General features: G+C 40.7%; 1 protein-coding gene across 18 annotated transcripts in view; it reads left to right on the forward strand.

The window, feature by feature from the left end:
* Positions 1–23,658, forward strand: part of SOX5 (SRY-box transcription factor 5) — an 895,980-nt gene that overhangs the window by 682,788 nt on the left and 189,534 nt on the right. For all 18 annotated transcript variants that reach the window (XM_089769671.1, XM_089769670.1, XM_075898182.2 and 15 more), the window contains 2 exons: positions 16,001–16,173; positions 19,914–19,982. In XM_089769671.1, the coding sequence (XP_089625797.1) occupies positions 16,001–16,173; positions 19,914–19,982 (242 nt within the window). The remainder of the gene's footprint in view (positions 1–16,000; positions 16,174–19,913; positions 19,983–23,658) is intronic.

Here is a 23,658-nt window from a genome sequence, read left to right on the forward strand (position 1 = left end):
TTTCTATAGATCCAAATCTAGATCTCTATATCTATATTTGGCCTGGCAACTGGATTTTTTTTAATCTCTTTTAGTGATATTTGGAAACACGTTCTCAAATAGTAGAGTTTTATTAGGATACTCTGGAATATGTACAGGACTCAAAAGGTTTTGCCCAACTATTTTGTATAGCAAATAGTTGCTTATTGTTTTTGTCAGGATTATATCATTACCGTTGAATTATATTCTCTTGTAGAGACAAAAAGCAGAGGAAGAGTAGAATTTAGCAAGAATCTTTATTTTTATGTAATTATTATTTCTTGTAAATAAGCAAACAGTAATATTTTACCAAAGGTAGAGAAGTATTTGCATTAGCTAGAGCAACCACAAACTACATCAGGATTCCTTAGTTCTAATCTCAATTCTTTCGCTTACTTGTTCTGTGACTTTCAGCAAGTCTTTTAAGATCTCTTTCTCAATTTACTCATTTTTACAATGGGAGATACAATGCTTACTCATCTTTCAAGAGGTGCTGAGAAACCTAATTATTTGCTGGATAATTTAAAATATCAGTAGACTTCCAGAACCCATATCTATAAAAATTGAATTAACCAAGTCTATCTCTGGTGTGTGTGTGTGTGTGTGTGTGTGTGTGTGTGTGTGTGTGTGTGTGTGTGTGTGTGTGTGTGTGTAAATTGAATTAACCAAGTGTGGGTGTGGGTGTGTGTGGGTGGGTGGGTGGGCGGAGATATGCAGTAATGGGGGGGTGGAAGAAAAGTACAAGCCTGAGGATAGAGACTTCCAAGAGATCGTATTTTGAAAGTCACACAATTTTGAATCTGCTGAAAGCAAGAGAATCTATGGAACACTAAATTAAATTCCAATATAAGATGAACTTTAATTCCTTTTCCAACACCAAGCAATTAAGCTGCTTAAAATATTTAAAATATCTATTGAATTAAATGTTTTAAAAGAAACTTTCTATATCTGCCATTATTGGAAATGGGCTCAGAAAATCCCCTTGGATTAATCATAGATAATATACATTATTGGGTGCAGTGAAGCAGGATGAGTTTCAGAGATAAACCTGATCATTTACAGAAGTCAGATTTCCTCTCAGTTCAGCACAGCACATTAGCTTCCATGCAGTATAAAGTGAGAGTTGTAGTCTTCCTCCATATAGCATTAATATTGGATAAAGCAGAAGGAGTATATCGGATAGACCAGTGATGTGCAACCCGTGGGTTGCAACCCCCAAGGGGGTCATGGATGTCTTCCTGGGGGGTCGTGGTGCTTAGATCCAGCCAGCCGGGGACTGGGCCCGGCAGTTGGCAGCCCCGCTGGTGTGGCATCTAGATCTGACCTTCCAGGGGCTGGGCCCAGCAGTTGGCGGCCCCTACAGCGCAGGGGACGCAGATCAAAAAAGGTTGCGCATGACTGGGATAGACCAATATGGTGAAATATTGCAAATCCTAAATTTGTGCGAATCTACCATCTCCACACTTGGAAAATGTTATTTCAGTTCCACCAGTGCTGACATTGTTGGAAGACTTATTGTAGATGAGGTTTCAGCTAATGTAACCCCATCAGGATCCTGGTTAGACCAGCTCTGAGCAGGTACAGTGAGAGCATCAGCGGCCTTCCACACTAGGCTTTCCAGTGTGATGCTAACACTACTGGGTTTCAACCAGCATTAGTTATGGTGAGAAAATTTCCTAGCATACTCAAGACTTCTGTGTTAACCTCATGTATTTCCCATTTGCCAGAAGGTAGTGGATTTTGATATGTTGTCCTCCCACTTAGCTAATTTTGAATGAGTTTAGAGAATGACAAAAGTTTGAGCTGGTGGGATGGGACGCATGATTGGAATGTTGGTATGGAAGGGTACGGCTTGCTCAGGAAGGACAGACAGGGAAAAAAGGGAGGAGGGGTTGCCTTGTATATTAAAAATGTACACACTTGGACTGAAGTGGAGATGAACGTAGGAGATAGCTGTGTAGAGAGTCTCTGGGTTAAGCTAAAAGGGGTAAAAAACGAGGGTGATATCATGCTAGGAGTCTACTACAGGTCACCTAGCCAGGTGGAAGAGGTGGATGAGGCCTTTTTTAAACAATTAATAAAACTATCCAAAGCCCAAGATTTGGTGGTGATGGGGGACTTCAACTATCCAGACATATGTTGGGAAACTAACACAGCGGGGCACAGGCTATCCAATAAGTTTCTGGACTGCATTGGAGACAACTTTCTGTTTCAGAAGGTTGAAAAAGCTACCAGAGGAGAAACTGTTCTGGATTTGGTTTTAACAAATAGGGAGGAACTAGTTGAGAACTTGAAAGTGGAAGACAGTATAGGGGACAGTGATCATGAAATAATAGAGTTCATGATCTTAAGGAAAGGTAGAAGGGAGACCAGCACAATTGAGGTAATGGATTTCAGGAAGGCAGATTTTGATAAGCTCAGAGAACTTGTAGGTAAGGTCCCATGGGAAGCAAGACTGAAGGGAAAAACAACTGAGGAGAGTTGGAAGTATTTCAAAGGGACGTTGTTAAGGGCCCAAAAGCAAACAATTCTGCTGTGTAGGAAAGATAGAAAATATGGCAAAAGACCACCTTGGCTTAACAAGGAGATCTTGCATGATCTCAAAATAAAAAAGGAGTCACATAAAAAATGGAAACTAGGACAAATAACAAAGGATGAATATAGGCAAGCAACACGGGAATGCAGGGGCAAGATTAGAAAGACAAAGGCACAAAATGAGATCAAACTAGCTACAGGCATAAAGGGAAACAAGAAGACCTTTTATAAGTACATTAAAAGCAAGAGGAAGACCAAGGACAAGGTAGGCCCACTGCTTAGTGAGGAGGGAGAAGCAGTAACAGGAAACTTGGAAATGGCGGAGATGCTCAATGACTTCTTTGTTTCGGTCTTCACCGAGAAGTCTAGAGGTGTGCCTAACGTAGTGAATACAAGCAGAGAGAGGGTAAGTTTAGAATATAGGATACACAAAGAACAAGTTAAAAATCACTTAGGAAAGTTAGATGTCAGCAAGTCACCAGGTCCTGATGAAATGCATCCCAGGATACTCAAGGAGCTGATAGAGGAGGTATCTGAGCCTTTAGCTATGATTTTTGAAAAATCATGGCAGACGGGGGAGATTCCAGAGACTGGAAAAGGGCAAATATTGTGCCCATCTATAAAAAGGGGAATAAGAACAACCCAGGAAACTACAGACCAGTCAGTTTAACGTCTGTCCCAGGGAAGATAATGGAGCAGGTAATTAAGGAAATCATATGCAAACACTTGGAAGGTAATAAAGTGATAGGGAATAACCAGCATGGGTTTGTGAAGAACAAGTCATGCCAAACTAATCTGATAGCTTTCTTTGATAGGATAACGAGCCTTGTGGATAAGGGAGAAGCGGTGGATGTCATATACCTAGACTTTGGTAAGGTATTTGATATGATCTCGCATGATATTCTTATTGATAAACTAGGCAAATATAACTTAGATAGGGTGGGTGCATAATTGGCTGGATAACCGTAGTCAGAGAGTTGTTGTTAACGGTTCTAAATCCTGCTGGAAAGGGATAACAAGTGGAGTTCCTCAAGGGTCTGTTTTGGGACCTGTACTATTCAATATCTTCATCAATGATGTAGATATTGGGATAGAGAGTACGCTTATTAAGTTTGCAGATGATACCAAACTGGGTGGGGTTGCAACTTCTTTGGAGGATAGGGACATAATTCAAAATGACCTTAGCAAGTTAGAGAAATGGTCAGAGGTAAATAGGATGAGGTTTAATAAAGAGAAATGCAAAGTGCTCCACTTAGGAAGGAACAATCAGTTCCATACATACAAGATGGGAAGCGACTGTCTAGGAAGGAGCATGGTGGAAAGGGATCTAGGGGTCATAGTGGACCACAAGTTGAATATGAGTCAACAGTGTGATGCTGTTGCAAAAAAAGCAAATATGATTCTAGGTTGTATCAACAGGTGTGTTGTAAGCAAAACTCGTGAAGTCATTCTGCCGCTCTACTCTGCACTAGTTAGGCCTCAGCTGGAGTACTGTGTCCAGTTCTGGGCGCCACATTTCAAGAAAGATGTGGAGAAATTGGAAAGGGTACAGAGAAGAGCAACAAGAATGATTAAAGGTTTAGAGAACATGACCTATGAAGCCAGGCTTCATGAACTGGGCTTGTTTAATTTGGAAAAAAGAAGATTAAGGGGGGACATGATAGTGGTTTTCAAATATCTAAAAGGGTGTCACAAGGAGGAAGGAGAAAATTTGTTCCTCTTGGTTTCTGAGGACAGGACAAGGAGTAATGGGCTTAAAGTGCAGCAGGGGAGGTTTAGATTGGACATTAGGAAAAAATTGCAAACTGTCAGGGTGGTCAAATATTGGAATAAATTGCCAAGGGAGGTGGTGGAATCTCCCTCTCTGGAGATATTTAAGAACAGGTTAGATAGACATCTGTCAGGGATGGTGTAGACAGAGCTTGGTCCTGCCTTGAGGGCAGGGGGCTGGACTCGATGACCTCTTGAGGTCCCTTCCAGTCCTATTATTCTATGATTCTATGAGTTTTGCTTGAACTCTTGCTGACTTTGATTACTTGCAGAATTGAAGACATTGTTTAAGAACTGTCATGCCTGAATTTCTGAAATTCTGGGCAAGTCTGGCTCTGCTTTTGTATTGTATCATATAGTCCCCAAACAACTCTAGTGAACTCATGTAAAAAAATAGAGTCATTGGGGCATGTTAGGCCTACAGCAGTTTGAAAGAAGGACAGCTCCAGTGGAGTAACTTCACACTTAAAGGAGCATAGTAGAGAGCAGAATTAACCCACCATGCCTAAATCTTAATGCACTAAACCAGTATATGTCTGACTCTATACATGACATAGACATTTATTTTTAAGCAGAGAGCTCTGTTCCATGTTATATGAAATACCTGTACTGATATTTATCTTAAACCGTTTGATATATGACAAATCTGTGTCTGATGAAGACTTGTGTGTAGTAAAGTCAGGGCATAAGGGTATAGTCAGTGAAACAGTTTTATGACTGCCAATAATGGATTAAGAGAAATAATCCATTCAGTGATACTATAGCTCATCAGAGTCTGTGAATTAAAGACATATGTTATGTAGATTCAATGTATGGATTAAAACGGATAATCTGTTAGGTGACACACAGAATCTTGAGATAAGTGGGCTATGCAGATTCAGTATATGGATTGTGACAGATAATTCCATTTAAGCAACACTGGACAAGTTGCAGACAAGTAAGCTTGGGGTAGTGCTCAGGTTATGAGCAGTAATCCAGTGAATGACACATTGGATCTGTAATCTGTAAATTGAAGAAAAGAGTGCAAAGGATTCCATGTTTAAATGTGGGAAGGAAGGAGGGGAGGATTATTTATTGGGCAAAAACTGAGTTTAAACCTCTAACAAAGCACAGATCCCTAGGAGATGTGTGAAAGCTGATCATTCCCTTCATAGCTGTCTGAATTTGCATTTGCAAGTTATCATTTGAAAAATGTTTGCTTTTTTGTGTCAGATGTAGAACTGTGGTATTCTTTTTTATAGCAAGTGATGTGTGGAATAGGAGAAGGATGGTGAGAGAGAGCCTTAAGTCTCTAGGGGTATGTCTACACTGCCACCCTAGTTCGAACTAGGGTGGCTAATGTAGGCATTCGAAGTTGCAAATGAAGCCCGGGATTTAAATATCCTGGGCTTCATTTGCATCTTGCCAGGCGCCGCCATTTTTAAATCCCCCTTAGTGCGGACTCCGTGCCCGCGGCTACACGCAGCACGGAGTAGGTAGTTCGAATTAGGCTCTCTAATTGGAACGAGGTGTACTGGTAGTTCCAATTAGAGAGCCTAATTCAAACTACCTACTCGGAGCTGCGTGTAGCCACGGGCACGGAGTCCGCACTAAGGCGGATTTAAAAAATGGCGGCGCACGGCAAGATGCAAATGAAGCCCGGGATATTTAAATCCTGGGCTTCATTTGCAACTTTGAATGCCTACATTAGCCACCCGAACTAGGGTGGCAGTGTAGACATACCCTAGGAGATCAGATATGTGTGGTGCTTGGCTTCTTAAGTATGATAAATTCAATATTTATTGCAACCTACTTGGTATCATCGTCTCTCTGTTTGTTTGTTTATTTAATACTACACATTTGCTGACAGTGAGCTTTAGCCCTGTGCTGATCTTCCAAGCTTGTTGGAGGGAGGAACCTGCCCAGGAAGCACACTGGGAAACCTAAGTTTAAGAGAAAACTTGGCAGCTGCTGAAATAGGGGAGGTTGTTCGCAATACAGTTTGATACTCTGACCCAGCAAAGCAGCAGAGTGTGTGCCAGTCAAGTCACACCAACACAGTGCTGCTTTCAAGAGAACTGAAAAACTGAAATGAACGCTGTGGCTGGAGGGAGCTATTCTCATTTGTCCCTAAAGGGGGATGTTAGGCCAAATAATAGAAGTGGCAGTGTCTTGGGAAGAAGCCACCAAAGAGGATTGAAGAAGATACTATTAAAATGTCTAAAAATATTAAAACCCAGAGCTTTGTGATAAAGTAACTAAAATATTGCTTTCAAGCTGCACTGGGCTATTTTAGCATTTTCTCTGAATAAGCATTATGACTCATAATAAATAAAAATCAAATCCCATTTAACTGAAGGCCTCTCATTTTTTAAAAAGTGATTATTAATAGAGGGGGAAATAGTCTACATTTGAATTAATTTAAATAGCAAAAGGCAGTAGCTTTACTTTGTTTGAACATGTGAAGGACTAACTGCTCTATTTAAATGCCTTTCAGAGTGTTCAGTAAAAAGGGGATAAGGGGGAAGAGAGCTAAGTCTCATGTCCTTTTTGAGCTAAAAGTTCCTCATAGATGAGTTTATAGAGATTAATGTCCTGAGCTACAAATAACAGTCTGTCAAAGGAACATATATGTGTGCGTGCATGTGTGTGTGTGTGTATATATACAGGCAGTCCCTGGGTTACATGGATCCGACTTACATCGGATCCCTACTTACAAATGGGGTGAGGCAACCCCGCACTAGCTGCTTCCCCCCAGCAGACCAGGGAGACGCGAAGCTAGCGCCCCCCCCCCCCCCCTCAGCAGACCAGGGAGACGCAGAGCGGCTTTTCTCAGCAGACACCTCAGCTTGAGAATAAAGGACTGAGGGAAGTGAGGTGTGGGAGACTAAAACTGAGCTCTGGAGAAATGTTTGGCTAGAGTTTCCCCCACAATATGTACCAGTTCCGACTTACATACAAATTCAACTTAAGAACAAACCTACAGTCCCTATCTTGTACGTAACCCGGGGACTGCCTGTATATATATAAATATATATGAATTTTATGCAGCAGCAATCGACAAACTCAGCACAAAATGTGTGTGCGTGCATGCACTCACACGCATATTCTATTATATATAATATATTATATATAATATAGATAATATCAATATTCATGTCTGTGCTCGCTCATGCTCTCTCTCTCACACACACACTCTCTCTCTCTCTCTCTCTCTCTCACTCACACACACACACACACACACACACACACACACACACACACACACACACACACACACACACACACACTCACAGAGCGCTCTCTCTCTCCTGGGTTTGTCTTTTGCCGCTGCATAAAATTCAAAACCTGAACCAGCTAATATAGTCACACCGTGTGCCTGGATGGTGGAAAAATGTACAGTTTCTGAGAAGTAGTCCTAGTATAATACTGTCTATTCGTTTTGTAACCTTGACAGTAAATAACTAAACTCGTTAAATACTGAGCTTTTCTTGCAGCCTGTTATACCAAAACTTTTATAACAGCTAACACTGAATATTCACTGAGGACTAATTTCTAGCATTGCACAATGGGCAATGTGCTGGTCTGTTTCAAAATGTGCTACTGTGCACAAGGCTATGTCTTTATCCCTACAGAATATTCATTCTTGAAGGTAACAATAGCTACAGATTATCGTTTGTCAAATCTTTTAGTTCAGTCTGAGTCATCTTTCTTGAACGCTAAAAGCTTCAGATAGTACATATGTAACTCAAGATGAATATCCACCTTCTAGGTTGTTATTTGTCAAAATATGGAAGAAAATATATTACAGAAAACTATAAATAGACAAGTAGAGCTGTGGCTCAGCTAGTACAAATCAATCAAGATGTTTCCTTCTATTAAGCTGATTTCCCTTATCAGTCAGATGTAATCAATTAATTTAATACGCTAGGTAGCTGTATATTTTAGACATGCATTGCAAAGTAATGGTGACCACCTTGTACTGAAGTTGGCTCAAATACCAGTTTTCAATTTTTTATGTCCTGGGAACTCCAGTCACTTGCTTGACAATCTTTATTCCAGTTCAAAGTAAATACTCATTGTTACTATGTCCATAGTATTAGAATCATACAGGGGATTTGTGTGCATGTACAAACACAGTCGCACAACTCACAAACGTACAGCAGTGATATAGCATTAATAAATTTGGTTAATCAATGACTTGCAATGTTAAAAATTTGTGGTTGAAGACAGAAAAAAGATATTTAAAATCCATACTCACCCCAGCCAGTTATGTCTGTTAAGACAGGTTTCTGGATAGATTTCTGGATAGAGCATAACTTAAACTTTCCATCGCCCCACATACAAAACTGATGTTGACGTCAATAGCAGTTCTATGCATGGATCAAGGAAAGAATATTCCCATTTTTAATGCATACTATCAGGCTTTAACACTATGATTTCAAAGGAACATAATTAAGGTAAAATTAATGCATCAAATCTGAAGATGACTTATACCAAGTGCAATATGATTGGCTTTAGTGGATTTGGATAGGGTGCAAATAAGTACAGAATTGGGCCCATATGTTTAAAATAAATCCCTGTATGTTTGTAGCCACACCTAAGACTGCTAAAATGGGAAAAACAAAACATTGAATATACGCTTCACAATTTATGCTGTTTGTTTTGCATTCTCCGTGATGAGGAAGGAGGAGGAAAAATGTCAAGGCAACAAAGTCTATTTAAATGGAGTCCAATCCTGAATTTTTAGCCAGACTTGGACATAACTCCTGTTGATGCTGAGGTGGGCTGGGACAATGCAAAGACTATAGGATTTAATTCTTTCCCCCCAAATATATAAATGTAATGTTTGTAAAGCATTGTACCTAAATGAAAGGCTCATCTTCACTCAAAAATATTCACATAACTGAGCTAAAGCCCCCTGGACATGACCATGGTTTTAACTAGTTTACCATGGTTGTGTCCAGGTTAAAGTTAAAGGACAACTATTTTATAACTTGTTCCTCTAACTAGGTTGGTTGTATAGGGTAGATATGGGCTGTATTCACGGTTCTCTTTAGATAGTGCCCACATGATTAATGCCTGGCCTAGCAAAGGTTTACATAAGTGCTTAATACTAGAAATGGCATGTGCTACCATTAAATTCATTGGGTGAAATGTTAGTCCTGTTAAACTCAGTAGGAGTTTTGCCATTGACTCCAGTGGGACCTGTTTTTGACCAATGAGACTACTTACAGTCAATATAGTTAAGTGTGACCACATACAAGTCACTTAACCTCAGTTTAAGCCTTAGTTTTCCCATGTTTAAAAAAGTGTTAAAAAGGGATAATGATGCTTACCTGCCTGCTTGGGGCTTCAAAAGGATTATTAATTATTGTTTTAAAGTGCTTTGAAGATAACAAGAGCTCTGTACTATATAAGCTGTATTATTACAGCGAATCAAACGTTGCACTACTTGAGCTACGTAGAACATCTTGAAAAAATGGCTATTCCCGTTTAATGGATTTTTTCCATGTGTTCCCCTGGATTTGATTTTTTAAAACAATAACTATGTTTTATGATATGAACATAATACAATGTAATTATGTCTGCCAAGCTTTATACTAGCACATTGTTTTCTTTGATTTTCTTTGAAAGACAGACACTGACAATTCAAAAGCTATTTAGGTAATTACTTTGATAGTAAACTGACTCAGGGGATAAGTTTAACTGTCTGTACTATTTTTGCTCCTGTACCTCTGATTGATAATGTTTCTAGTTATTTAACAGTGTCACAGAGATTATACAAAACCATGCTGCAATGTTTCCAGCTCTCTTCACCCGTTTTCCCTTTGTCCTAGAGGGTAGCTGGCAGATGGGTATATGCGTAAATTCTGGTCATTTGTTCATCATTAGCTAAGGCTTATTTGACTAAAGAAATGTCATGGTTATCCCAGTTAGAGTTATGTTTCCAAGGAAAGTAAAATTAAATATTTTTGCTGCTGTATCTAAAACCAGTTTCAACCTTCTGCTTGTTCTGTTTTACATTAATATGATGGGGTTCTCCATTTACTTGGTCTTACACGTGTCCTCTCTTTAATGCACATGAAAATGTCACTGCTACTACCAGTCTCAGACTGAGTGTCAGAGCTGAAAGTGTGTAATAATTTATGTCACATTCCAGGAACAATTTTTAGTACTAAGCAATATTGTGGATAGTGTCAATTTGGGGTGAAACATAGATTTAACCTTGCAGAATAGCATTAACTTAATCCTTCATTAGTGCTGCCCACTGTGACTGTTGTGACTGTGTCCACAAATCTGTGTTGTTCACAGTCCTTTTCTTCATGCTAGTAGAAAATAAAGTGAGGGGGTCTGGAAAGTGTTTGCTTTTGGGCCTTCACTTGTATCCACAACTAGTCCTGGGGTTTGCTTTGATGTCTATATGTGTGTGAGCTTGTTTGATAAAGTTCCTTGTGGAAAATCCACATTGTGCCACTGCAGTGCTATGGAACAATGAGAACAGTGTGTTCACCTAGAGCAGTATATCCTGAACGACAGGTGGGCCTGGTGGTTAAAAGGCTTTGTTAAACATAAAATGCGCATTTGGTATGGAATTGATGGTGATTCAGTGTAATTTTAAGGGCAGTCATTGTTAGGCTACTTTCCTTCTCCTTTTCAGTATTTGTATGAAATAGTCTAACTCATTGTCAATTCGTACATTGCCAGAATGGGCTGTTCCATTTTTCTAATCACTAAACAATGGCGTAGACTTCAACCGCTAACATCATGTAAAGAAAGAATGAATAGTATAGACTACCATAGTCACCAACAGTCAGGGCCATTTTTAATTCAATCATCTGAGCACGTTTAACATGCGAGCTGCTGGAAGTTGCTGCTTGGGCTGACAATCTATCCACACTAGGGTTCCCAACATTGCTACTAGCTTCACTGATGTTAGCAATATTGAGAGCTTTTTGTAAAAATTCTGGAGGCTTGCATGGCTTTGCAGCTGCCTCACCAGTGCCTTTCATTGCATAGTTAGTAATATAGTAACGTATCATATTGAGGTAAATTTTAAAAATCTTTAAAAAGTGAAATCACATTTAATGCCAGTGTCAGCAGTGTCCATAGTCCTTAATATCTGTTGCATTTTAAGGAGCTGATAGTAGAAAATAGGACAAAGTGTCACTTTTTCTGCTCATATGCATTTTGCATGATCAGCAGAACAGGCATGCACATGAAGGGAATATGTTTTTGAGTTGTTACATCCAGTTACATAACCACTTTCAGTAGGTGTTGAGATTGGTTTAATAGCAGCATTTCAGACCATCTGGAGCCTGGATTACACTACAACTCTGGCTAAATTTAAAATGAAGTAGTAGAATCAATTTTAAAACCAGTTAGAATTTTAAGGACAAATTCCCCAATGTAAATCAGGACTTATTCTTGACCAGATAGCAGTGTACTTGGGGGTTTTTTGGTTTGTTTTTTAATTTTGAGCAGTAATTATAATGAGTATGAGGGTCAGTTTTCAAAGGCAGTATTATGATCTATATATAGGTTGGACCTCCTTGGTCCGGCATCCTTGGGACTGGACTGGTCGCAGATGAGGGATTTTGCTGGACCAGGGAAGGTCATTTCTGGCCCCCACAGACATGGCCTTGCTACCAGCCTTCTCGCTGGCTTCCCCCGCACACAGGGTTCCTGGCCCCGCCTTGGCAGCCCCACACGCACAGCCCCACTGCCAGGCTTCCGGCCCCGTAGGGCAGCGACCCCTACTTGGGTCCTGCTGTGCCACTGGGAGACAGCCCTGCTGCCTCCTAGCCTCGCCAAGCAGCTCCATGAGCGGTAGTGGGGCTGCCAGGCTCTTTGCCACGTCGCCAGGCAATAGCCCCACTCCCAGGTTCCTGTCCCTGCTGCTAGGCAGCCCTGTGGTCAGGCTCCTGGTGGCATGGGACAGCTGTGCTGTCTTCTAGTTCCGCCGGGCAGCTGCTGGAGTGGGGCTGCCAGGCCCCTGGCTGTGCTGCCGGGCGGCGCCACTGCCTTGCGGTCTCGCCAATTTCACTGCTGGGCTCCAGCCCCACTGCCTCCCCCCCAACCCTCACAGCTGCTGGGCTCCCATTAAACTGCCACAGGGCAGCCCCGCTACTAGGTTCTAGCCCCCGCTGCAGAGAACTCAGCCACCAGCCCTCCACTGGGACTCTCTGGTCCTGAGACATCCGTGGTCCTACTGGACCAGAGAGTCCCGGTTAAGAGAGGAGCAACCTGTATTCAACTTTTATTTATTAATGTTATTAAACTTCTCCCCCAAGTCAGTTTACTGTCAAAGTAATTACCTAAATTACCTAAAATGTGTAGTATATAGAGATGAATATGTGGTACACAGAAAAGTTGATTTTTGTTGACTATGTATTGGTAGTGACCAGTATGTGTTGCTCTTTAACAATGGTTAGATGGTCAGTATGAAATATGTTTAAATCCAAACTCTGAGCCCATTTAATGTAGTTGTGTTTCTACAACTTGAATGAAGTTGTCCATTTCTCTTGGGGAGAGATTTTTTGCTCATGAATTAATTAAATGAGATTAAGACAGTTCAAAAAAGTATAGATGTGTCTGAAATTAGGTAGTTACTCATCTCATTGGCACTAGTAAGAGATGTTTGGTCTCTTAGTCCAGATTTAGAATACAGAACTGGGAGTGAGAACTCCTGGGTTCTCTTTACTGTTTTGCCACTGACTAACCCATATGTCTATCAATTTACACACATGAAATACTTCTCTATTCTAAGAGTTGTTTTGGGATTTAATTAATGTTTCAGAGTGTGTTGAGAGCCTCAAATGAAAGGCAAACTGTAAATTCATATTACTTGATCAGATCATGTTAGTTGAGAGTCTGACAAATATCACTATATTTTTCAAATAAGTTATTTGATAAATATTTGTTCTTGCCTGTCTCTAGCTTAGAAGTAGCCAAATCCACACATACACCCACCCAGCCACCCCCTCGGTAAATATTTAGAATAAAATATTTGCAAACACTTTTTTCAGTGTTCAACCAGCTCCATGTAAATCAAACAATATTTATTATATTAATTCTTTTCAGTGATACAAAATGTTAAATGTTTCTTTGCAGCTAAGATCTCTGGGCAAACATAGTCTTTTAAGATAATTTCACTTGTATTACTTAGAAAAGCTGAACATCCTGCGGGAAAAAAGCTAGGGAAGAGTTGTAATAGACACTTATAAATAATTGCATGTTCAGATGGCAAATGCATGGCTTAAACTAGTGCTTTGTCTTTGATGTTTGAAGTAAAAATTGTAAATTACAAGTGTTTTTCTCCTCCACTCTTAGTACATTACCATAAGCTTCCATTCTTTCTCTCAAGTTTTAACAGAATTTTTAAAAAGTTATATATTTTCAGTTTCATTGCATCTCTCAAGTTTGCACCATATCCATGGGTCCTTTAACAGCATTAGCAAATAGTCTCCTATTGATAGAATATTTTTCCATAGACCTCTCTGTTTTCTTATGGGGTTTTAAAGAAAGTTAAATAAAGTTACATTAACTTTGTACCAAAAGCCTGACTCTATATATTTTCCCAGATGCACATAACTGTCTACAGGTACTTCAAAGGTTTGGTATCGGTAAAAGTGGAATGAAGGAGTGTTGCAGGGAGAACTGGATGAAAATAAATTAATTTAAATTAAACTAAATATCACAAAAAATATTCCTAATGGTGACATGTACAGTATTTAGATTGCGGAATCATCTTTCAAAGAAAGCAGTAAATGACCCACCATTTGGAAGGGAATACTGTGTCCCGTTCTGGTGCTCACAATTCAAGAAGAATGTTGATAAAGAGGAGAGGGTTCAGAGAAGAACCACGAGAATAATTAAAGGATTAGAAAACCTGTCTTACAGTGACAAACTCAAGGAGCTCGAACTGATTACCAAAGAGAAAGTTAAAGGTTGACTTAATAGTCTGTTAGTACCTCCATAGGGAACAAGTATTTAATTACAGGCTCTTAAATTCAGCAGAGACAGGTATAACACAATCCTATGATTAGAAGTTGAAGCTAGACAAATCCAGACTGGAAGTAATATGTAAACTTGTAACAGTGAGAATAATTAACCATTTGAATAATTTGCCAAAGGTTATGATGTTTTCTCCATCACTGACATAATTTTAAACCAAGATGTGTTTCCACTGTGACTTATTCTGGGGAAGTTCTGTGGCCTGCCATGTACAGGAGGTCAGGTGACCTTAGAATCTATCAATCTCTGAAATCCAATCCAGGGAGTGTTGGTAAATACACTGTCAGGAACATTCCTGCACTGGCAGGGGGGAGGACTAAATGAGCTATTACCAGTAGCTCTTTTCATGTCTGACTGATAGTTGGCTATGAGCATGGTTCGTACAGTCGCCAATTTTTCTTTTGTTGAATTGGAGAGCGTTGGTGACATTGGCAGCAGAGCACTTCTCATATTTGGGAGGGTTTGTGTGACAGGGCTGTCCCCAAAGCAGACTGTTTTAAAAAGAGGCATTTAAAAGAAAGCTTAACCATTTCCTCAAGCTTTGGGGTGGGAACTTCCCGGGTCCTGATTTCTATAAGAGATGGGAGTTGTGTTGTGTTAGTGGGTGCTGCTGTTAGCTTGCCCACTGAAAATATTTTATTTTGCAATTGATCATCTTTTCAATTAATGGCAAAAGTGCCATTGTTCTATACATCATTTTTTATTAGAACATTTTTATTTCTCTGTGATCGGTGGGGCTCTTACTACATCCTCTCCAGATCCCTTCTCAGTCTGCCTCCTCTGGGAAAAAGGAAACCTGCTGTGGGGGGAAAAATTGGATGGTGGCAATTGGTGCCTGTTTCTGGGAAAGCACGAGCAGAACATATTTCTAGAGCACTTGTACATAATAGAAATCTGGTGTTTGTAAAATAACATAGCAAGCAAATTGGGTTAATGATGGCAAGTGCCTCAACCTCTTAGCTATTTCCACTCTACACCAGACTTCAAAAAATTCTCATTGAGGTAGCAGCAACCAGGATAGCAGCTATTGGCATTTTAACCAGTCGATCATTTAACCCTGAGCTGAGCAGAGCAGAGTGGGGTGACATGGCAGCTAGAATGCTGGCAGCTGGCCTGCGCTGGAATAGTATAGAGGGAAAAAAGGATTAAAAATCAAATGTGGATAGCACTTCTGTTCTTCAGTGTGCTCGTTTGTACAGTGGGGATGGTAATACCTACCTCACAAGGTAGTGGGTTTTCTGTAAACAGAAAATGTGGATTATCTGCTTTTGACAGAAACATTTTCAAAACAGTTGATTGTGCAGCCTGTGAAATGTAAACAACTTTGAAAATCTGAAACTTTTCATGGAAATGTTTCGCCATGATGAAAGAAAAAGCAGGGGCGGAGGGAGCAGGGAAAGGAAATATTATTAACTCCAGTTTTAAGGATAGGTAACTGAGGCACAGAGAAAATAAATAAGTGACTTCCTCAGCTACACAAGAAAATTGTGATAGAGCAGGGAATTGAAGGGTGCCTTAATCATCCTTCCCATCTCATTTTTCTGTGAAATGTATATCCCTAGTTGTTCCAGAGCAATGCAATTGCCATTTTGCATATACTGAAATTTTGTTTATACTAAGACTGCCATTTAAAATTACCCAGCTCTCATTTCTCTCTCTCTTGTCACTCTGTGATGCCCAGGGACTCCAGAAAGCCTAGCTGAGAAGGAAAGGCAGCTCATGGGCATGATCAATCAGCTGACCAGTTTGCGGGAGCAGCTGCTAGCAGCTCATGATGAACAGAAGAAACTGGCTGCATCACAAATTGAGAAACAACGCCAGCAAATGGAGCTGGCTAAGCAGCAACAGGAACAGGTGAGTGATCATTTTAGCGAATTTCATTCTAAGTTCCTATTCATTAGGTTTACCTTTCCATTAGTTTATCTTTGAGGGTTGACATTTCTCAAGATTGTTCTTGGCCCAGATTTTTTTTTCTTTTGAGGTGTGGAAAGTCAAGCAAAAGTATATAGAACCATTATTTTGATTTGAGGAGGGGAGTTTAAAATGGTGACTTCCTACTTGTAGAATAATTGTCCCAATATTTTGGGAGACAAACATTTCAAAAACTTATTTTATGAGTTCAAATAAAATCACAGAATCAGCCCCAAAGAATATGTCTTTAAGCCAGTGAAGTTGGTTATGTATAACAAAGCAAAATGTGGCCATTAGCTAGCATAGTGCCAATACAAAGTGCCATTTATGAAGTTTGAAAAGAACTGAATGAGAAATACATAAAATATAAACGAGTGAACCACTGTAATATTTTTCTTCCCCATTTATGAGACTGATTTTCAGCCTTCACAAATGCTTCTGCACTTTACATGCACAAATGAGTGTTCACACTTATCCATATCTACATATGTTAGAATTTGCGTGCAAAACCATCCCTTTTTCCAATATTTTTTCTAGGTTTAAAAATTTCACAAAAGTAGAGGCCCATTTATGTGTCTACCTAGCTTTATGTACACAAAAATTGAAGATAAAAAGATACCTGGCTTAAAATCATGCCTGAAGTGCGCGATGAGTGCTGCTACCCAGATATACTATGTCTGAAATGTATGTTTAGCTATAGAATTCTGCATATTGAAATAAACAGATTTGTATTTATTTGATGGGTTAGACATTCCATATGTTATTTCTTGAATGTATTTCCCGTAAACATGGGAAAACAGTGCATTTATTTGAATGTGTGATCAATTACAGCTCTTTCTTATTTTTTAAAAAAACAGAAAATTAAAGAAAAAAACCTGTGTGACTTATTTAAAATTCTCCAAAGTTTGGAAATTCATTAATTATTGCCATAACTATGGTAACTGCACTACATTGCCTGTATATAATATTGCATACTAGTTGACAACATACAATAGAAAACACTGCATTATGCACAAGAGGAATTATGGTTGTCGTGGGAGCTATGTCTTTGTATTTCCTGATGCTTGGACTGTTAAAAATTCATCCTTTGTGCTACATATTGCAGCTGAGCTGTTCTGTGGAACTCCCATCTCTTGAATCAAAAAAAGCCCACAGAAGAAAAAGTAAATTGAGGGACAGCAGGAGAAATGACTAATTCATTGGAGTAGTAGTCCTTTCACATTGCTGCTGGTATACAGACATGGATGGAGAGGCATCATTGGTATTATCTTTGTGGGGAGACGTCCATCAAGACAGAAGGTGTACTCCTACCTGTAGAGGTGGCTATTGTTTTAATGCCACTGAATAATCCAAAAGAGAAAACGAGAGTAGAGAAAGAATGCCCAAACAAACAAACAAACAAACCTATACGATCAAAATCCTTGTTGTGTGTCCAATAGTTGACAGGATAGTTGACCAGTTGCTCCCCCCCTCCTACTTGTTGCTTCTATCAGATAGAGGCAGGAAGAGGAGGCAAAGAGGGAGGTACTTCAAAGTGGCAGCGCCACATAGAGCCTGGAGTTCTGGGCTCTGTGCAGTGCTGCCATTTTGAAAGTGCAGCGGTGTTTCAAAGGGGCACTACCACACAGCTGATCCCGGCCTCCGTGCGGTGTTGCCCCTTTGAAACGCTGCGGTGGCATTTCAAAGAGGCGGTTCCGCATGGAGCCCAGGTTCAGCTGTATGGCGCTGCAAGCGGCAGCACTGCATGGAGCCCAGGATCAGCTGGGAAGTCCCCAACTGATCCTGGGCTCCATGGCATGACAGCTTTGAAATGTACAAGAGTCCCCAGTGGGAGCTCTGTGCATTTCAAAGAGGAAGCGCATCATGGAGCCCTCAAGCCAGTGCGGGACTCTGAGTCCCCCTCTGTCCCCAGGCTCCATGCTGGCTCTTCTACTTTGAAATGCAAAAGAGCCTCCATTGGGGCTTTAGTGCATTTCAAAGCGGAAGCGCCCATGTGGAGCCCAGAGTCAGTGGGACTTGTCACTGGCCCTGGGCTCCATGTGGCATTCCAGCTTTGAAATGGATGAGAGCCCCCAGTGGGGCTCTTGCACATTTCAAAGGAGGAACATGGAAGTGCCTATCGACTAGTCAATGGAAATTCGGTCAACTACTCAACTAGTAAATTAATTAGTTAACATCTCTATCACACACCTGAGCTTTGGGGGTGCCCTGCCTAGTAGATTTTGTATGCCCCAGCCCTGTGGTGGGGTGGCGGAGGGCTGGAGCACCAGTACGGGCTCCCTAATGAGCCTCAGGAGTCAGATCCAGCAAGTCGCCCCCGCACCTTAGGTTCCCCATCCCTGATTTAAAGGATTGGCAGGGACCCAAGTTGCAATAGGACAGTATCTATAAGAAATGTTAAGTTACTTTCATCACTGCTATCAAGTCACCTCCTGATAGGTGTGTTTTGTATGCTATTAGTTTAATAAAGGGCATTAGACCTTTATTTGGGGAAGAAGCTCATGAATTCTCCCCTCGAAAAGTAGTTGAGAGTTCTATCAGGGGAAGAACACTCCAACAATGCTTTCAAGGCTCTGTTAGCAATTTGTAAAAGTGGAGATGTTCTGATGACTTGAAATAAAACTCATGGAATTAAAAAAGATACTGTTTTAAATTAGGCACTTTTTCCCGTCAGCTCTTCAAGTCTGTCTATACTGCAGCAAGGGTTTGATTTGCAGTTATCTAGCTAGTCTGATAAATCTAGAAGTGAAGATGTGGCTGCACAAGTTCAGTGTGGACTGTACAAGCCCATCTGACCTCCCCTGGTACATGCTTCTTTGTGCTGCTGGTGGTGCAGCTTATACTGCAGTGTCTTCATTTGCATCTTTAGTGGGCTAGATAGACTAGAGCTAGCCTGGAACACCTACATATGCTGCAGAAATCACACCTGTGGCTATACTGTAGATGTAGTCTTTGAGTCAGAACTTTTTTGTACTGTCTCAGTAATTGTAAATAGGATTTGTTCAGAGTCCCACAGTCACCTTGCCTTACTCCGTTGAGGGGGAAAGATGGTCTTGTGATAAATGTACAGGACTTTGAATCAGGAGACTTGGGATCAGATCTTCAGCTGGTGTTAATTGGCACTTATAGTGAAGATGTTTGGAGCGATGCTAACTTATACCAACTGAGGACTCCTGGGTTCTATCCATGGTTTTTCTGGATTAAGAGGTTAAATGAATTGCCCCAAACCAAGTTCCAATTTCTCAGTGCCTGTCTTTCTCTATCAATAAAATGTAGACAATAATGCGTTCTCCTGGGCTTCATATTTGTAAAGCTCTTGGAAATCCTTGACTGGTAGGTGCTATAGAAATACTCTCTCCTTTGCTCCTCTCTCCTCTTCCTATTTGATATCTTCCCCCAAATGTTTTTCTGTTGCCACAGAGTGGTAGTATTCGTTAAGACCTGTGGGAATACGTTTCTAGAAATTGGTTAAGGAGAAGGGGCTCATGTATAAATCTGTCCCACTTTCCCACAAAGTTGTTGTCGATCTTCATTTTTTCGTGAACTGGCTCTATCGTGGTATACAAATGTAGCACACCCAGCTGCTGCGACCCACAATGTCATTAGCTTAATAGAATGGTGTCAAGAAAGTGGGCAAATTCCTATGTAACAATTCCACTGTACAATTTGCAATTTCTCGACAGATTGCAAGACAACAGCAGCAGCTCCTGCAGCAGCAACACAAAATTAACCTTCTTCAGCAACAGATCCAGGTCAGAGATTGTCACTCTACCTATAATTCCTAATCTTTACATTTCCATTCTTCCTTGTAACACCCTTTAGTACAGCCATCATTTTTGTAAGAATCTATAAATATAGATGTTGGTATTGTATTTTAAGAAATGGATAGGGACTTTACTTGCCATTAAGTACAAAGGGTCGAATTCCGCAAACGCTTTCTGTTGTGATTAACTTTACTCACCGTTGATTTTAGAGTGCCATTCACATGAGCAAGGTTTTGCAGGATCAGACCTGGGAACAGTGGCTCTCAACCTGGAGCATACGTGGTCCCACAAAAGTGTCTGTAGTGTCTGTTTGCATTTGGTGGGTGAGGAGTTACTGATCTCCACCAAATGTCTCCTGAGTCTTCTGCTGAAACAGTTTTGCCCAGTCATTGCAACCAAATTCCCGTTGGATATCAGGCAAATAGTCTGAAGGATTTAATAATTCTAGAAAGAACTCATTTGAAGCAGGAGTTGGCCAAAGGATTTTGGAGACCAGCTAACGAGGTGAGGTCACAAGTGGCAGCATGTATGCTCTGGCAGTGAAAACGATGTTAACTCTTTTGCCAGCTTATTATTTAATTTTGTTTTCTTCATCTTCTTTCCTATGGTAGTATACAATTTAAAAAGCAAAAAGTTTATACCTGCATTCTGAGGTTTCAGAATACATCACTTTGATTTAGATCCATCTCTAATAGCAAGTACAATAATTGATTTTAGACACAAATTCCTAGATCCAGACACTCCAACATGTGAAGAAACTTTGGGACTGGAAGGACATTTGTGGTTAGATCATAATTCAGCCACTTAGACTGAAAAAGCCTTTAACTGTGAAAGTTTAGATCCAGATCCAGTTTTTGTGCTTCTGGTCCATCTTTCATTTTCAGCATATTCAGCATTGTATAGCAACTGGTTTTATCTGGTATGTGCTGATTTGCAATGATTAAAAATAGGTGTAAGATACAGGACTGTGTGCAGTTCTTAGATCAACCACAAGACACCTTGGCCTCTAAAATGCATTGCTTATGTATGCTCTAGCCCCGGATAATTTCAAAATGTTGCATATCAACCTGAATCCATAAAAATAATATAACATAATGGCAGGTGAGTTAATGGGGGGGGGGGAATTACAGTTTAAATTACTGTGTTAGTGCAAGTAGTGTAAATCTGTTGACTATGGCACAGCTGAATGGAGAAAATTTATAAACAGAAGAAGATTTAGATTGGGATAGGTAGCTACTATAATCTGGCAGTAAAGTACAATGAAAGGAAACTGAGTTTATAAGGAAAGCAAATAGGAAAAGGCAGTGTGCTATAAAACAAACTGTAGCATTGGCATTATCTATCTTTGATCTAAAACTGAAGTAAATCCTGCTTTGTTTTGGAGGATTGAACGTTTTGGTAAAGTTTGTTACTTAATCTCAACAGTTCTTTGTTTCTCCTTCTCGCCGTTATGTTTGGGGAAGTATGGAAGGGGGAGAGTGGGAGGCTGCCTTTTTGGAGAGGCGTTTTTGAGGAGGCCTGTTGCTTTCCTATTTCTGACTCATTGACTATATAGAATGCTAATTGACTATATAGAATACTGCACAGTATCCTACAGCTCTATTTTATATTTACGTGCAGCCAAAATGCTTGGGACTGTTGTTATAAATGAGGGAGGTAGGATGGAGTTTTTGGAGGGTGTCTTTCCTTTTTGAGGATGTCCAGTGAGAAGAACAGCTGGGAAAAGCTGTAATTGTATCTGTAATAAAAGCGCAGAGGTGTAATTTGGATTTCCTTTTCTTTTGGCAAGCTATTGTGTCTGTGGGTACCAGAGGGTTTGTTTGGACTTAAACAAAAGGTGTGGTGTTAGGTTGTAGTTGTTATACTCTAGCTCTTTATGCTTCAACTGTCATGTGTTAAAGTCTAAACTTTAAATAAACTTGTCTAGTCTAGAATTTTAGAACATGTTATATAGAACGTTAGCTAACAGGCAGGGGCAGATGACCGTTTTGCGGGGCCCCGGGCAGCATAATTCTGCGGGGCCCCCCATTTGCCACGGCGCATGCGCGGTGACGCCATGCGCATGCGCGGTGACACCACGGCGCATGCGCGGGGCTTTTTGAAGCGCAGGGCCCCGGGCGGCCGCCCCGTTCGCCCTGCCCTATATCCGCCCCTGCTAACAGGTTCTCACAAGACATCATATCTCCTATACCAAGACGAACCTTTGGCCTAGTTTTAACTTAAATTTTATGCAAATTTAAACTGGGAATGGAACATATATTTGTGAATGCTTCACATCAGAAGAATAACATCTCCACTTGGCAGTGAAAAGGAAATTTATAGACTGGCTTGCAGAGAAAGAGGGAGGACTTGAGGTCTTATAAACAGAGATCATTCAATCTCCAAATTCTGTTGGAATTGAAGAGCAAAGGTAGTACTTGTAGGGGATTGCAATCTGACACTGTGCTTAGTAATACAGTTCCCTCAGTGGGCTTTGGATAAGAACCCATCTCAGCTGTCTTTTGGTTGTTAAAAAAAACCCCCTCTTTTTAAATTATTGTATTTTTTAAAAAAAAATTCTTATATGAGCTTGCACAGTCTCTTCTTTTTTAATAGTACAAATCAGCTTGAGCCCAGTCTTTTGCTTGAGTAATATATTGGGGTTTCAGTCTCTTGTTTGTAAAGAAATATCTGAAGTTTGTATGGGTTTAAAACCATAGCATGATCTCAGAGTAGCTAGGTATGTAATAATGTGTAAAGCATCTCAAATCTCTGTGTTAAGTAGAAGCTACAGTGGGCCGTTTCTTCAACAGCATGAGGATTTCCCTGCCCAGATCTTTCTGTAATGCCTTAGTCTCAGTTGCAGATTATGGAACAGATTCTCAGCTGGTTTACAACAGCACTCCTCTACAGTAAGTGGTACTACGCTGATTTTCATTAGTTGAAGTAACCGGCCTCTATCGCTTTAGAGGTTGGCCTCTTAAGTGCTGGTCCTTTCATAAACTATGGCAGGCAAAGTCCTAGACTTCTCATATAGGCTCTGTCGACACTAAAAAGTTTTGTTGCCAAAGACTGCCTTTTGGTAACAGCACAGTGAGAGTGTACACACTGCAATGTGACTTTTGTGGGGGGGGGGGGGGGGGGGAAACACTCACTTTGGGCAACAAAAAAAACTTCTACCCCATGGAAGATTTTTTTCTGTTCCCCTCCCTTTATTCTCAACCAAAAGCCAGTGTAGACACTGCTGTTTGTTTTGTCAAAAGAACTGGTTTCCGCCAGTGTCCTACAATACTTGCCCTGATTGTTCTGCTCAGTGTTTTAATCTCTGCTGACAGAGGCAATGCTTGGAAGGGCACGTGCACCCAAACACTGTGGGGCGGGAGGTGCAACAGTCCCGCATTCAGTGGAGCCAGAGCCTCTGGGCACTTTGGAGTGCTAGTGCTGAAGGGTGCGCCTGATGTCAGTGGCATTCACCAGCAAGAGGCAGGGGGGCTGTGCCCGTGGCGCAGCTGTGCCAGGCAGGAGCAGCCACCACTGCGCAGTGGCAACGTAGCCAGAGATTAATCAGTTAAACAAATTGTTTAACCAGTTAACTCTTTTGTGAGGTTTTTTACTTCATTAGTCCCTCCTCACCACTCACCACTATCTACTGCCCTGCAGAACTCACAGGACTCCTCTTGATGCT

Source organism: Pelodiscus sinensis, chromosome 1, assembly GCF_052426305.1.
Source record: "Pelodiscus sinensis isolate ZL-2025 chromosome 1, ASM5242630v1, whole genome shotgun sequence".
Taxonomy (NCBI): domain Eukaryota; kingdom Metazoa; phylum Chordata; order Testudines; family Trionychidae; genus Pelodiscus; species Pelodiscus sinensis.